Raw genomic sequence first — 16,109 nt, forward strand, 5'->3', positions numbered from 1 at the left:
GAAACCCAGGTTGGGCTCTGTTTTCCAGTGGTTGGGTAAGCCAGCTAGGTTGTGCCTCTGGCCCCTTCTTGCTCCACATTCTGTCCCTCTAATTTGTGCTGCTCAGTCCTCTCAACTATAGGATAGAAAAGAAATGAACAAACACCACAAGAATTGCTCTCCTCCTTGCAATCTCCAACGAGGCCTACTTACATTTTTGTTTTTTTGGAACAGCGTTCTGGCTTCATTTAATATGTACTGTTTTTCTTTAATGGTGTCTTCCATCTGCCCTGATGCAGCCTGCCATTTCTTCGCAAGCCTGAAAATTCTGCGGTAGAGGCCAAGAACTTCTTGTCGTGTTGCCATTGTCATCTTCCGACCCACCAAAATAGAAGGGAGGATAATTTGCATAAAAATTCAGTTTGACAGTAGGCAGTACAGCAGCTGTACATTTAAAAAAATCAAGCTCTTTAATTAGTCTAGAAAATAACTGCTCTTTCTCAACAGATATGTTTGGTAACATTGCCAGAATGGTGCTGTATGAATATCAGCAATCTCTTAGACAGCCCTGTACATCATCCCTTAGCTGAAGGTTGTTCAACCTTGTTGTTTGCCATGATGACTATTTTTATGAATATGACAAAACAAAAATGCACATTTAATGTTCTTTAAACCAGTATATTCTTTCCCAGAGTATCTTAGAAATGATGCTTTTAGTGTATATACTGATAAAATTACATTACTAACTTGAGTGCACAGGAGAAGGCACATTTTGAATAACTAAATTTTCTAGTTATGTGAGAACTTGAGTTTAATGCAGGGGGTGTAAACTGAAGTGCCTCTGGGGCCTAGCAGGCAACAAAATGAGGAAATCTGGCTAGTGGGGACAGTGGCCAACTAGAGATGTGCCCCCTTGAAACAGGACAGTTGGCTACTCAGTCCCAGCCAGCTATTCTTATGTAGAATTGAGGTCCTAAGGGTGCCAGATTTCCTGACAGCTTAACAATAGGTGGCAGTCAAGATGTTTAAAATAAGAAATTTCAAAAAACACAGTATTTATTTTTGAAAATGCAAGTACCCAGAGGGCCAAATAAAATGAGTCTGCAGGCTCAATTCCACTTGTCAGGTTGCAATCTTTTTTTAGTTCATCATAATCTTGTTGAAAATATTTCTCAAAATTGTTGGTCTACTTCCTTCCTTGTCCACATAAGAACTGTATAATAAGTATAACTGAAAATCTTTCTGATGACTGAAGATCTTGTGGCCCTTCTGAGTTTTCACTCTGAAATACATCAGTTTTAATTTCAGAGGATTTGGCCAAGGGAACCAACCCAACTATATTCCTGAAAGCTAGCAGTATTTTTAAAAATTAAGTTCCTGTTAAAGTTATTTTTATTATAAAATATTTCAGATATACAAATATATAGTTAATAACATAATTAAGTCATATATTCTTAAAGAACCTTAAAGAATACATTATACATAGAGTCAAAACCCCATTGCACCCCTTCCAAATCAAATTTCCTCTCCTCTCCCCTAGAAGGAATCACTATCCTGAATTTGTTTACCTTTCTCACATATTGGGCTTCCCTGACAGCTCAGTTGGTAAAAGAATCCACCTGCAATGCAGGAGACCCTGGTTTGATTCCTGGCTCAGGAAGATCTGCTGGAGAAGGGACAGGCTACCCACTCCAGTATCCTGGCCTAGAGAGTCAGACACGACTGAGTGACTTTCACTTCACTTCTCACATATAGCTTTATGCTTAACATACTATTGCTTAGCCAGTTAAAATTTATATATATATGAGGTATTATATCCTTCCACTTGCCTTTTTTGCTCATACTTGTACAATTCATCCATATCCTGTAGCTGTGGTTCATATATTCTAACTACTGCAATTCAGACCACTGCAGGAAGCTATCCCAACATACTTGTCTATTCTCCTACTGATGGACACTGAATTTTTCCCCCTTCCCTCTCTTTTTCACTTATGCAAAAATGTCAGCCTATTTTTTTTTAATAACTTTATTTCTTTATTTATGGTGTGCTGGGTCTTTGTTGCTTTGTGGGCTTTTCTCTAGACTGGCAAATGGGGGCTACGCTCTGGTTGTGGTTCCTGAGCTTCTCATCTCGTGGCTTCTCTTGTTCTGGAGCACTGGCTCTAGGGCACGCAGTCTTCAGTAGTTGCAGCATGTGGGCTCAGTAGTTTTAGCTCCCAGGCTCTTGAGCATGGCTCAATAGTTCTGGTGCACAGGCTTAGTTGCTCTACAGCATGTAGGATCTTCCTGGACCAGGGATCAAACCCACATCTCCTGCATCGGCAGGTGGACTATCACTGAGCCACCAGGGAAGCCCCAGCCTATTTCCTTACTGTTAACTTCTACATCTAAAAGAAATTCACGGATCTTAGGCAAGATGGAACAGTGGAAAGACCCTGAGCTCACCTCTACAGGCACACCAAAATTGCAACTATTGATGAGAAAGCCTGGAATATAGCAAAAAAGATCTCCTACAGCTAAATAAATAAAGAAGGAATCACAATGAAATGGGCAGGAGGGGTGGAGCTGTGGTACAGTCAAGATCCATACCCCTAAGTGGATGACCCACAAACAGAAGAATAATTACAACTGCAGAAGTTCTCAAGAAGCAGTAGCTCCAAGCTCCACATCAGGTTTCTTAGGTTGGGCGGCTGGCACAAGAAGACAAGCCCCTAGAATGATTGGCTTTGAAAGTCAGAGAGGCTTACTTTTTAGAGATCCAGAGAGTGGTGGGATATAGAGACTGTTCTTAATACAGACTATCACATGGGCAGAAGCAGTAATGTGAAGGAGCCTAGGTCAGACCCACATGCTGATCTTTAAGAGTCTCCTGGAGAGACAAGAGGCAACTGGAGCTCATCCTGGAGTCATTGAAACCGATGGCAAGTGTTTTGGGAGCTCGTTTCACCACATGGACCTATTGCTGGCAAGCGTCACTTTGGAATTCTTCCTCTAGCTTATTAGATATCAACCAGACATCACAAACCTGTCTGGGATGCCTCAAGCCAAGTAGCTAGCTGAGCAGAGAAACACCCCACCAACCACCAAACAAGCTGCCTTAAGACTCCCTGAACCCACAGCCATCTCAGGACATGGTTCTATCCACAGAAGGGCCAGGAACTTGCCCCACACACCACACACACTAGCCCCAGGACTTCCAAGACCCTGCGCCTACCCTGAAGGGACATTTGGACTTAGCTCTGTCTACCAGTGCAGCAACACTAGCCTCAGGACCACTACAGCCCTGAAGCCTGCCATGGCAGGACCCAACCCACCTACCATCAGGCTGGCACCAGGTGCAGAATCCCTAGGCCACCACCACCAAGCCAGTATCAGCTCTGAGACATGTTGGGACCTTTAGAGCCAGCTGCCCCAGGATCAGGCCTCATCTACCAGCACCTAACACAAGCTTTGGGACAGCCTGTGCCCTGTAGCCAGCTGTGTCAGGAATCAGCTGCACCCATCAGCAGGTAGATGCTAGACTGGGGAACCATGACTCTGCAAACACCCACCCCAGAACCTGGCTCTACCCACCAGTAAGCCAGCATTAGCCCTGCGGCCCCTCATGATTTTACAGCCAGCTGTGTCGTGACCCAGTCCCACCAATCAGCAGTTGGCAGTATCAGAACAAGTCAGGGCCTAACAAGCAGTTAGACAAGGGGCCAGCCATGCTTACCAGACTGCCCACAGTAGTCAGCCCACCCTAACTGAAGGACCCATGCAGTTCACCTAGTGGGTACCCCTTGACATTATAGTTCTGATGACCAGACAAGAGTATGGTGGCAGGATACACAGAATGTTTCCTACAAAAGACCATTTTTCCAAGGTCGGGAAATGAAATCAATCTACCAGATGTATAGACATAAAAATGGCAAATTAGGCAAAATTAGGTGATAGAGGAACACATTCCAAATGAAGGAATAAGATAAAACCCTAGAAGAAAAACTAAGTAAAGTAGAAATAGGCATTTACCCAATACAGATTTCAAGGTAATAAACATAAACATGATAAAAGAACATGGGAGAAAAATGGATAAAGAGAGTGAGAACTTAGACGTTTTTAACAAAGAGAAAATATAAAGAGTTAGAAAATATAAAGAAAACCAAATAGAGATAAAGAGTATAATAACTGGAATAAAAGACACAGTAATGTAAATCACTGAAGGTGAACAGAAAAAAGAATTAAGAATAAAAAGAAATCTAGGTGACATTTAGGAAAACAATAAGCACACTAACATGCACAATAAAAGGGTCCTAGAAGAAGAGAGAGAGAGAGAGAGAGAGAGAGAGAAAGGGGCAGAGAACACATCTGAAGACAAAATAGCTGAAAATTCCTCTAGTATGGGCAAGGAACCAGACATACAGGTCCAGGAAGCACAAAGTCGCAAATAGGATCAACCCAAGGAAAGCCACACAAAGACACACTGCAATTAAAATGGCAAAAATTAAAGATAAAGAGAGAATATTAAAAGCAGCAAGGGAAAACTAACAAGTTACCTACAAGGGAACTCCCATAAGACTATCGACTGACTTTTCAGCAGAAACTCTGCAGGCCAGAAAGCAGTGGTATCATATGTTAGTATTTAGAGGGACGAACGGGAAAAACCTACAGCCAAGAATATTCTACCTGGAAAGATTTTCATTCAGATTTGATGGAAAGATCAAAAATTTTATAAAGCAGCAAAAGATAAAAGGGTTCAGCACCACCCAAAATAGTTTAGAAGATGTTAAGAGAACTTCTCTAAGTGAAAAATAAGGCCGCAACTAGAAACATAAAAATTACAAAACGTAAAAAGCTCACTGGTAAAGGCAAATATATAGTAAAGGTAGTAAATCAACTATATACAAAGCTAGTAGGAAGGTTAAAAGACAATAAACTCATTAAAGGTTTATTGGTTAAAAGACAATAAACTCATTCCTCATAGATGAGGAATAAACTCATCTATGTTTGCAATAAGTATATAAGGGATATACAAAACAAAAAGTTGTAAAATATAATGTCCAAAACAGTAATCATCAGGGAGGGAAGTAAAAATGTAGGGTTATTAAATGCACCTGAAATTGAAAGATCAGCAATTTTTAAAAATTAATTTATTTTAATTGGAGGCTAATTACTTTACTATATTGTAGTGGTTTTTGCCATACATTGACATGAATCAGCCATGGATGTACATGTGTTCTTCATCCTGAAACCCCCTCCCACCTCCCTCCCCATCCCATTCCTCAGGGTCATCCCAGTGCACCAGCCCTGAGCACCCTGTCTCATATATCAAACCTGGACTGGCGATCTATTCCACAAATGATAATATCCATGTTTCAATGCTATCCTATCAAATCATCCCACCCTTGCCTTCTCCCACAGAGTCCAAAAGTCTTTTCTCTACATCTGTGTCTCTTTTGCTGTCTCGTATATAGGGTCATCATTACCATCTTTCTAAATTCCATATATATGCATTAATATACTATAATCAGATGGTGACTGCAGCTATGAAATTAAAAGACGCTTACTCCTTGGAAGGAAAGTTATGACCAACCTAGATAGCATATTCAGAAGCAGAGACATTACTTTGCCAACAAAGGTTCGTCTAGTCAAGGCTATGGTTTTTCCTGTGGTTATGTATGGATGTGAGAGTTGGACTGTGAAGAAGGCTGAGTGCCGAAGACTTGATGCTTTTGAACTATGGTGTTGGAGAAGACTCTTGAGAGTCCCTTGGACTGCAAGGAGATCCAACCAGTCCGTTCTGAAGGAGATCAGCCCTGGGATTTCTTTGGAAGGAATGATGCTAAAGCTGAAGCCTCCAGTACTTTGGCCACTTCATGCAAAGAGTTGAGTCATTGGAAAAGACTCTGATGCTGGGAGGGATTGAGGGCAAGAGGAGAAGGGGACAACAGAGGATGAGATGGCTGGATGGCATCACTGACTCGATGGACGTGAGTCTCAGTGAACTCCGGGATTTGGTGATGGACAGGGAGGCCTGGCATGCTGCGATTCATGGGGTCGCAAAGAGTCGGACACGACTGAGCGACTGATCTGATCTGATCTGATCTGATTGGTGTTTTTCTTTCTGACTTACTTCACTCTGTATAATAGGCTCCAGTTTCATCCACCTCATTAGAACTGATTCAAATGCATTCTTTTTAATAGCTGAGTAATATTCCATTGTGTATATGTACCACAGCTTTCTTATCAATTCGTCTGCCAATGGACATCTAGGTTGCTTCCGTGTCCTGGCTATTGTAAACAGTGCTGCGATGACCATTGGGGTACACATGTCTCTTTCAATTCTGGTTTCCTCAGTGTATGCCCAGCAGTGGGATTGCTGGGGCGTATGGCAGTTCTATTTCCAGTTTTTAAAGGAATCTCCACACTGTTCTCCATAGCGGCTGTACTAGTTTGCACTCCCACCAACAGTGTAAGAGGGTTCCCTTTTCTCTGCACCCTCTCCAACATTTATTGTTTGTAGACTTTTGGATAGCAGCCATTCTGATCGGCATGAGATTGTACCTCACTGTGGTTTTGATTTGCACTTCTCTGATAATGAGTGATGTTGAGCATCTTTTCATGTGTTTGTTAGCCATCTGTATGTCTTCTTTGGAGAAATGTATGTTTATTTCTTTAGCCCATTTTTTGATTGGGTCGTTTATTTTTCTGGAATTGAGCTGCCAGAGCTGCTTGTATATTTTTGAGATTAATTCTTGGTCAGTTGCTTTGTTTGCTATTATTTTCTCCCATTCTGAAGGTTGTCTTTTCACCTTGCTTATAGTTTCCTTCATTGTACAAAAGCTTTTAAGTTTAATTAGGTCCCATTTGTTTATTTTTGCTTTTATTTCCATTACTCTGGGGGGTGGGTCATAGAGGATCCTGCTGTGGTTTATGTCAGAGAGTGTTTTGCCTATGTTTTCCTCTAGGAGTTTTATAGTTTCTGGTCTTAAATTTAGATCTTTAATCCAAAGATCAGCAATTTAAAATAATTGTGTGTATACACACACACACACACACAGATATATATATATATATATATACACACACATATACACACACATATTTATGGCTATTCATAAACCTATATTGCACATATACATATATTTATATATACACACACAATAGTTTTTTAATACCCAGAGATAAATGAAAACAAATAAACAAAGATCCAAAATCTATGGGAGGCAGCAAAAGCACCTGTAAGAGCGAAGTTTATAGTGATGCAAGCTTACCTCAGGAAACAAGAATAATATCAAACAACCTAATCTTATACCTAAAGGAAGGAATTAGAAAAAGAACAAACAAACCCCAAAGTTAGTGGAAGGAAAGAGATAATAAAGATCAGAGCAGGTGTTTCCCTGATGGGTCAATGGTTAAGAATCTGCCTGCCAATGTAGGGGACACAGGTCTGATCCCTGCTCTGAGGAGATCCCACATGCAGTGTAGCAACTAAGCCCATGTGCCACAACTGCTGAGTCAGCACTGTAGAGCCTGTGAGCCACAACTGCTGAGTCAGCACTCTAGAGACTGTGAGTCACAACTACTGAGCCCATGAGCTGCAACTACAGAAGCCCATGGCCTAGAGCCCACACTCTGCAACAAGAGAAGCCACCACCGAGAAGCCTGCACACAGCAACTAGAGAGCCCATGCACAGTGATTAGAGAGTAGTCCCTCCTTCCCACACCTAGAGAATGCCCATGGGCAGCAACAAAGACCCAGCATGGCCAAAAATAAATAAATAAATCTGAAAAAAAAAGAGAGCAGAAATTTAAAAAAAATAGAAAAGTCAATGAAACCAACAGATTTTTTTTAAAAGAAAAACAGAATTGATAAATCTTTAGCCAGACTCATGAAGAGAAAAAGAGAAGGCCCAAATCAATAAAATCAGAAATTAAAAAGGAAAAGTTACAGTCAACAGCACAGAAATACAAAAGATCGTAAGTGATTACTAGGAATGACTATATGCCAATAAAATGGACAACAGGAAAAAAATGGAGAAAATCCTAGAAATGTATAATATGCCAAGACTGAACCAGAAAAAAAAAAAAGAAAATATGAACAGTCCAATTACCAGTAATAAAATTGAATCATAATTTAAAAATTCTCAATAAACAAAAGTCTAGGACCAGAGGGCTTCACAGGCGAATTCTACCAAACATTTAGAGAAGAGTTAACACCTATCTTTCTCAAGCTATTCCAAAAAATTCTGGAGGAAGGAACAGTTCCTAACTCACTCTATGAGGCCCCTAGCATCACCTTGATCCAAAACCAAACAAAGACATAACAACAACAACAAAAACTACAGGCCTATATCACTGATGGACATAGATGCAAAAATCCTCAACAAATTATTAGCAAACAAAATCCAATGATACACTAGAAGGGTAATACACCATGATCAAATGGGATTTATCAATATCTGCAAATCAATGTGATCAGATCAGATCAGATCAGATCAGTCGCTCAGTCGTGTCCGACTCTTTGCGACCCCATGAATCACAGCATGCCAGGCCTCCCTGTCCATCACCAACTCCCGGAGTTCACTCAGACTCACGTCCATGGAGTCAGTGATGCCATCCAGCCATCTCATCCTCTGTCGTCCCCTTCTCCTCATGCTCCCAATCCCTCCCAGCATCAGAGTCTTTTCCAATGAGTCAACTCTTTGCATGAGGTGGCCAAAGTACTGGAGTTTCAGCTTTAGCATCATTCCTTCCAAAGAAATTCCAGGGCTGATCTCCTTCAGAATGGACTGGTTGGATCTCCTTGCAGTCCAAGGGACTCTCAAGAGTCTTCTCCAACACCACAATTCTAAAGCATCAATTCTTCGGTGCTCAGCTTTCTTCACAGTCCAACTCTCACATCCATACATGACCACAGGAAAAACCATAGCCTTGACTAGATGAACCTTTGTTGGCAAAGTAATGTCTCTGCTTTTCAATATGCTATCTAGGTTGGTCATAACTTTTCTTCCAAGGAGTAAGCGTCTTTTAATTTCATGGCTGCAGTCACCATCTGTAGTGATTTTGGAGCCCCCCAAAATAAAGTCTGACACTGTTTGCACTGTTTCTCCATCTATTTCCCATGAAGTGATGGGACTGGATGCCATGATCTTTGTTTTCTGAATGTTGAGCTTTAAGCCAACTTTTTCACTCTCCATTTTCACTTTCATCAAGAGGCTTTTGAGTTCCTCTTCACTTTCTGCCATAAGGGTGGTGTCATCTGCATATCTGAGGTGATTGATATTTCTCCCGGCAATCTTGATTCCAGCTTGTGTTTCTTCCAGTCCAGCGTTTCTCAGGATGTACTCTGCATATAAGTTAAATAAGCAGGGTGACAATATACAGCCTTGACGAACTCCTTTTCCTATATGGAACCAGTCTGTTGTTCCATGTCCAGTTCTAACTGTTGCTTCCTGACCTGCATAAAAATTTCTCAAGAGGCAGATCAGGTGGTCTGGTATTCCCATCTCTTTCAGAATTTTCCACAGTTGATTGTGATCCACACAGTCAAAGGCTTTGGCATAGTCAATAAAGCAGAAATAGATGTTTTTCTGGAATTCTCTTGCTTTTTCCATGATCCAGTGGATGTTGGCAATTTGATCTCTGGTTCCTCTGCCTTTTCTAAAACCAGCTTGAACATCAGGAAGTTCATGGTTCACATATTGCTGAAGCCTACTCTACATTTAAAAATTGAAAAATTAAAAACCAAAGGATCATCTCAATAGATGCAGAAAAAGCTTTTGACAAAATTCAACATCCACTTATGATAAAAGCTTCCCAGAAAGTGGGCACAGAGGAGATATCCCTCAAAATAACAAACACCGTATATGACAAAATAACATATTTAATGGTGAAAAGCTGAAAGCATTGCCTCTAAGATGAGGAACAAGTCAAGGATGCCCATTCTCTCAACATAGTTTTGGCAGTCCTAGCCATAGCAATCAGAGAAGAAAAATAAAAGGAACCCAAATTTTAAAGGAAGAAGTAAAATTGTCACTATCTGCAGATGGCATGATACCATACATAAAAAATTCTAAAGATCCCACCAGAAAACTACTAGAGCTTATCAATAAATTCAGTAGAGTTGCAGGATACAAAATTAATATATAGAAACCTGCTGCATTTGTCTCTACTAACAACAAACTATCAGACAGAGAAATCAACTAAATAATTCTATTCATCATTATGTCAAAAAAATAAAATATCTCAAAATAAACCTACTAAGGAGGTAGACTTCCCTGGTGGCTCAGACGGTTAAGTGTCTGTCTACAATGTGCGATCCCTGGGTCGGGAAGATCCCCTGGAGAAGGAAATGGCAATCCACTCCAGTACTATTGCCTGGAAAATCCCATGGGCAGAGGACTGGTAGGCTACAGTCCATGGGGTAGCAACTGAGCAACTTTACTTTCAAGGAGGTAGAAGATATCTTGGACTGGAAGAATACTGTTAAAATTATCATACTACTTAAGGCAATCTACAAATACAATGCAATCCCTGTCAAAATACTGATGGCATTGTTCACAGAACTAGGACAAATATTTAAAAATGTGTATAGAAACACAAAAGACTCTGAATAGCCAAAACATCTTCAGAAAGAACAGAGCTGGAGGTAACACATTCCCTGACTTCAGACTATACTACAAAGTTATGCTTATCATAACAGTATCATACATCACTTATGAAGATAAACTTAAACTAGATTAAAGAACTAAAGGAAAGACTGAAAGCCATAATACCCGTAGAAAACACAGATAGAACACTCTGACATAAATTGTGACAATTTTTCTTGACTTGTCTTCTAAGACAAAGGAGACAAAAGCAAAACTAAAATGGGGCCTAATTAAACTTAAAAGCTTTCTTACAGCAAATGAAACCACTGACAAAATGAAAAAACAACCTACTGAGTAGGAGAAAATATTTGTAAATAATATGACTGATAGGTTAATATCCAAAAATATATAGAGAGTTCATACAATTAAATATCAATAAAAACAACCTGATTAAAAAATGGGCAGAAGACCCAAAGAGACATTTTTCTGAAGAAGACATACACGTGGCCACTGTCACATGAAAAGACATTCAGCATCAGTAATCATCAGTAATCCCTGGTAGCTCACATGGTACAGAATTTGCCTGCAATGCAGGAGATGCAGGATCTATCCTTGGGTCAGGAAGATCCCTTGGAGAAGGAATGGGTACCCACTCTAGTATTTTTGCCTAGAGAACTCCATGGACAGATGAGCTTGGCAGTCTACAGTCCACAGGGTTGCAAAAAGTCAGACGTGACTGAGTGACTAACACTTAGCCTAATCATCAGAAATATGCAAATCAAAACCATAATGAGATATTACTTCACACCTGTCAGACAGCTATCATCAAAAAGAACATAAATAATAAATATTGGGGAGGACATAGAAGAAAGGGAACAGTTGGTGGGAATCTAACCTGGTGTAGCCACTATGGAAAACCTATGGAGGTTCCTTGAAAGCTAAAAATGGAACTACCATCAGTTCAGTTCAGTTACACAGTTGTGTCCGACTCTTTGCAACCCCATGGACTGCAGCATGCCAGGCTTCCCTGTCCTTCACCATCTCCTGGAGCTTGCTCAAACTCATGTCCATTGAGTCAGTGATGCCATCCAGTCATCTCATCCTCTGTTGTCCCAGTCTCCACCTCCCTTCAATCTTTCCCAGCCTCAGGGTCTTTTCCAATGAGTCAGTTCTTCATATCAGGTGGCCAAAGTATTGGAGTTTCAGCTTCAGTATCAGTCCTTCCAATGAATATTCAGGACTGATTTCCTGAATCAGTCCAAGGGACTCTCAAGAGTTTTCTCCAACACCACAGTTCAAAAGCATCAATTTTTCAATACTCAGCTCTCTTTATAGTCCAACTCTCACATCCATACATGACTACTAGAAAAATCATAGCTTTGACTAGACGAACTTTTTTCAGCATAGTAACGTTTCTGCTTTTTAATATGCTGTCTAGGTTGGTCATAGCTTTTCTTCCAAGGATCAAGTGTCTTTTAATTTCATGGTTGCAGTCACCATCTGCAGTGATTTTTGGAGCCCAACAAAATAAAATCTGTCACGGTTTCCATTGTTTCCCCACCTATTTGCAAGAAGTGATGAAACTGGATGCCATATTAGTTTTCTGAATGTTGATTTTTTTTTTTTTTTTGAATGTTGACTTTTAAGGCAAATTTTTCACTCTTCTCTTTAACTTCATCAAGAGGCTCTTTAGTTCCTCTTTGCTTTCTGCCATAAGGGTGGTGTCATCTGCATATCTGAGGTTATTGACATTTCTCCCAGCAATCTTGATTCCAGCTTGTGCTTCATCCAGCCTGGCATTTCTCATGATGTACTCTGCGTATAAGTTAAATAAACAGGGTGACAATATACAGCCTCGATGTACTCTTTTCCCAATTAGGAACCAGTCTGTTCTATGTCTGGTTCTAACTGTTGCTTCTTGACCTGCATACCAGTTTCTCAGGAGGCAGGTAAGGTGGTCTGGTATTCCCATCTCTTGAAGAACTTTCCACAGTTTGTTGTGATCCACACAGTTGAAGGCTTTGGCATAGTCAGTAAAGCAGAGAAGTAGATGTTTTTCTGGAACTCCCTTGTTTTTTGCTTTTTCAATGATCCAGTGTTGGCAATCTGATCTCTGGTTCTTCTGCCTTTTCTAAATCCAGCTTGAACATCTGGAAGTTCATAGTTTGCATACTGTTTAAGCCTGGCTTGGAGAATTTTGAGCATTACTTTGCTAGTGTGTGAGATGAGTGCAACTGTGCAGTAGTTTGAACATTCTTTGGCATTGCCTTTCTTTGGGATTGGAATGAAAACTGACCTTTTCCAGTCCTGTGGCCACTGCTGAGTTTTTCAAATTTGCTGGCATATTGAGTGCAGCACTTTCTCAGCATCATCTTTTAGGATTTGAAATAGCTCAACTGGAATTCCATCACCTCCACTACCTTTGTTCGTAGTGATGTTTCCTAAGGCCCACTTGACTTCACACTCCAGGATGTCTGGCTCTAGGTAAGTGATCACACCATCGTGGTTATCTGGGTCATGAAGATCTTTTCTGTACAGTTCTTCTGTGTATTCTTGCCTTATGACCCGGCAATTCTACTTCTGGGTATGTATCTGGGAAAAACAGTAGTTCAAAAAGATAAGTGCACCCAATGTTCATTACATCATTATTTAAAAGATAAGATAGGGAAGTAACCTAAGTGTCTATCAACAGATGAATGGATAAAGAAGATGAAATATATATACACAATGTAATACTACTCAGCCATAAAAAGAATGAAATTCTGCCATTTGCAACAACATAAATGGACCTGGAGGGTACTGTACTTAGTGAGATAAATCAGACAGAAAAAGAGAAATACTCTGTGTTATCACTTATATATGGAATCTAAAAAATAAAAGAAATGAATAAATTAAACAAAACAGACTCATAGATACAGAGAATGAACTACTGGTTACAAGTGGGGAGGTAGTGGGGCAACAGAGAGGTAGGGGATTAAAAGCACAAACTACGAAGTATAAAATCAGTAAGCTACCAGGATGTATTATATAGCACAGGGGTTAGAGTCAATATTTTATAACTATTTTAAACAGAGTACAATCTATAATAACTTTGAATCACTATGTTGAACATCTGAAATTAATATTATAAATCAACAATACCTCAGTTTAAACAATGATTTAAAAAAGAAATTCAAAGAAGATAGGAAAAGAAAGCTCACTACTGGAGGACTGTGATTAGTCAGATTTAGGAGAATGAATACTGTATTCGCCTTTAAAACGAATTAGCAGGCTGGGAAGATGAGGATTTGGCAAGTGAGTAGCAAGACCAGGCAGTGGTACACCTCATTATGAGTCCAGGACTTTATTCAAACAGGTCATCTGTTGAGAAATATGCTGCTCATTGCCCTTTGAGAACAAGACCCATTTCCAACCCAAGGTGGAGGGGTAATAATACATGGAGATTCCACACTTTAGGTTGGTCCTAAGCTTATGAGGATTTGGGCAGCTAAAGAAAGCAGATGGGAGCTGGAAGGAGCTGTGTTATCTAGAAATTCTGAGGGAATTCAAGGAATTCACCTGAGAATGTCTGAATGGCTCTACCTCCTACTTATCCTGACACTGATGACCTTTCTTAAGCAATGAGGAATAAACCATGGCTTAACCATTTTTTTTTAAATTTTATTTTCAAACTTTACAATATTGTATTGGTTTTGCCAAATATCGAAATGAATCCGCCATAGGTATACATGTGTTCCCCATCCTGAACCCTCCTCCCTCCCCATGCCATCCCTCTGGGTCATCCCAGTGCACCAGCCCCAAGCCTCCAGTATCGTGCATCGAACCTGGACTGGTGACTCTTTTCATATATGATATTATACATATTTCAATGCCATTCTCCCAAATCATCCCACCCTCTCCCTCTCCCAGAGTCCAAAAGACTGTTCTATACATCAGTGTCTCTTTTGCTGTCTCGTATACAGGGTTATTGTTACCATCTTTCTAAATTCCATATATATGCGTTAGTATACTGTATTGGTGTTTTTCTTTCTGGCTTACTTCACTCTGTATAATAGGCTCCAGTTTCATCCACCTCATTAGAACTGATTCAAATGTATTCTTTTTTAATGGCTGAGTGATACCCCATTGTGTATATGTACCATAGCTTTCTTATCCATTCATCCTGATGGACATCTAGGTTGCTTCCGTGTCCTGGCTATTATAAACAGTGCTGCGATGAACATTGGGGTACACATGTCTCTTTCAATTCTGGTTTCCTCAGTGTGTATGCCCAGCAGTGGGATTGCTGGATCATAAGGCAGTTCTATTTCCAGTTTTTTAAGGAATCTCCACACTGTTCTCCATAGTGGCTGTACTAGTTTGCATTCCCACCAACAGTGTAAGAGGGTTCCCTTTTCTCCACATCCTCTCCAGCATGTATTGCTTGTAGACTTTTGGATCGCAGCCATTCTGACTGGCGTGAAATGGTACCTCATAGTGGTTTTGATTTGCATTTCTCTGATAATGAGTGATGTTGAGCATCTTTTCATGTGTTTGTTAGCCATCTGTATGTCTTCTTTGGAGAAATGTCTATTTAGTTCTTTGGCCCATTTTTTGATTGGGTCATTTATTTTTCTGGAATTGAGCTCTAGGAGTTGCTTGTATATTTTTGAGATTAGTTGTTTGTCAGTTGCTTCATTTGCTATTATTTTCTGAAATCACTACTTCACCCAAATTCAAACGTTAAAAGGGCTAAAGTTATATCCATTATACCTGATATTCATTTTGACATGGACTATGTTGTGCTATGCTTAGTCGCTCAGTTGTGTCCGCCTCTTTATGACCCCATGCACTGTACCCGCCAGGTTCCTCTGTCCATGGGGATTCTCCAGGCAAGAATAATACTGGAGTGGGTTGCCATGCCCTCCTCCTGGGGATCTTCCCAACCCAGGGATAGAACCCAGGTCTCCCGAATCACAGGAGGATTCTTTACCAGCTGAGCTACCAGGGAAGCCCAACATCCGTTACGCCTCACAGGAAAAAACACTTAAAAGGAATTCATACAAATTAAGAGAGATCATCATTCATTATGGCTAATCATAATGAAAACTCATAGAATTGATGATGTTTTTCCTGGTAAAGAAACAGGTTTCTGAGTTTCTGGCTATCCCTAAAACTCCATGGTTTCATACAAAAATACATGAGTCAGTTCCTGTGAGGAGCAGACTCTGCAACAAACTTCTATTCACAACTGCTTCACTTTCCTGTCATTAACAGATTAAACTTCCTTGACCGCACAATACCAAAAGAGGAAGGTGAAGGCGATCTGGCATATTAAAACAGCAGCAACCTTCTCCAAAGTCTGGCTTTCATTTCTTTTTTTCTACTACTCTAAGAACCACAGCTTCATACTTTAACTGATCATTCTATTTATATCTGATACACAAGCCTTGCCATTACAATACTTGAGATAACAAGCAGAACTAACAACTCGTATTTAATAGGACCATTTTCAAAACACTTTAACGTTTAAGTGTTTTGAAAACTAATCCTGGTACTTCCCTGGTGATACAGTGTTTG

General features: G+C 40.2%; 1 protein-coding gene across 27 annotated transcripts in view; it reads right to left on the minus strand.

Moving 5' to 3' along the window:
- Positions 1–16,109, minus strand: part of LYRM1 (LYR motif containing 1) — a 61,572-nt gene that overhangs the window by 31,938 nt on the left and 13,525 nt on the right. For 16 of the 27 annotated variants that reach the window (XR_015154653.1, XR_015154655.1, XR_015154654.1 and 13 more), the window contains one exon: positions 193–351. Coding sequence is in view for 23 of the 27 variants with exons in the window: in XM_086375465.1 (XP_086231591.1) it covers positions 193–351 (159 nt within the window). In the remaining 4 variants the exon portion in view is untranslated. Of the gene's footprint in view, positions 1–192; positions 352–11,445; positions 13,143–16,109 lie in introns of those variants that run through there. The other 11 variants (XM_086375466.1, XM_086375459.1, XM_086375461.1 and 8 more) reach the window with 4 other exon arrangements.

The sequence above is a fragment of the Bos grunniens genome, chromosome 25 (assembly GCF_055505025.1).
Source record: "Bos grunniens cultivar Pamir isolate PY7600 chromosome 25, Bosgru_T2T1.0, whole genome shotgun sequence".
NCBI classification, from domain to species: Eukaryota; Metazoa; Chordata; class Mammalia; order Artiodactyla; family Bovidae; genus Bos; species Bos grunniens.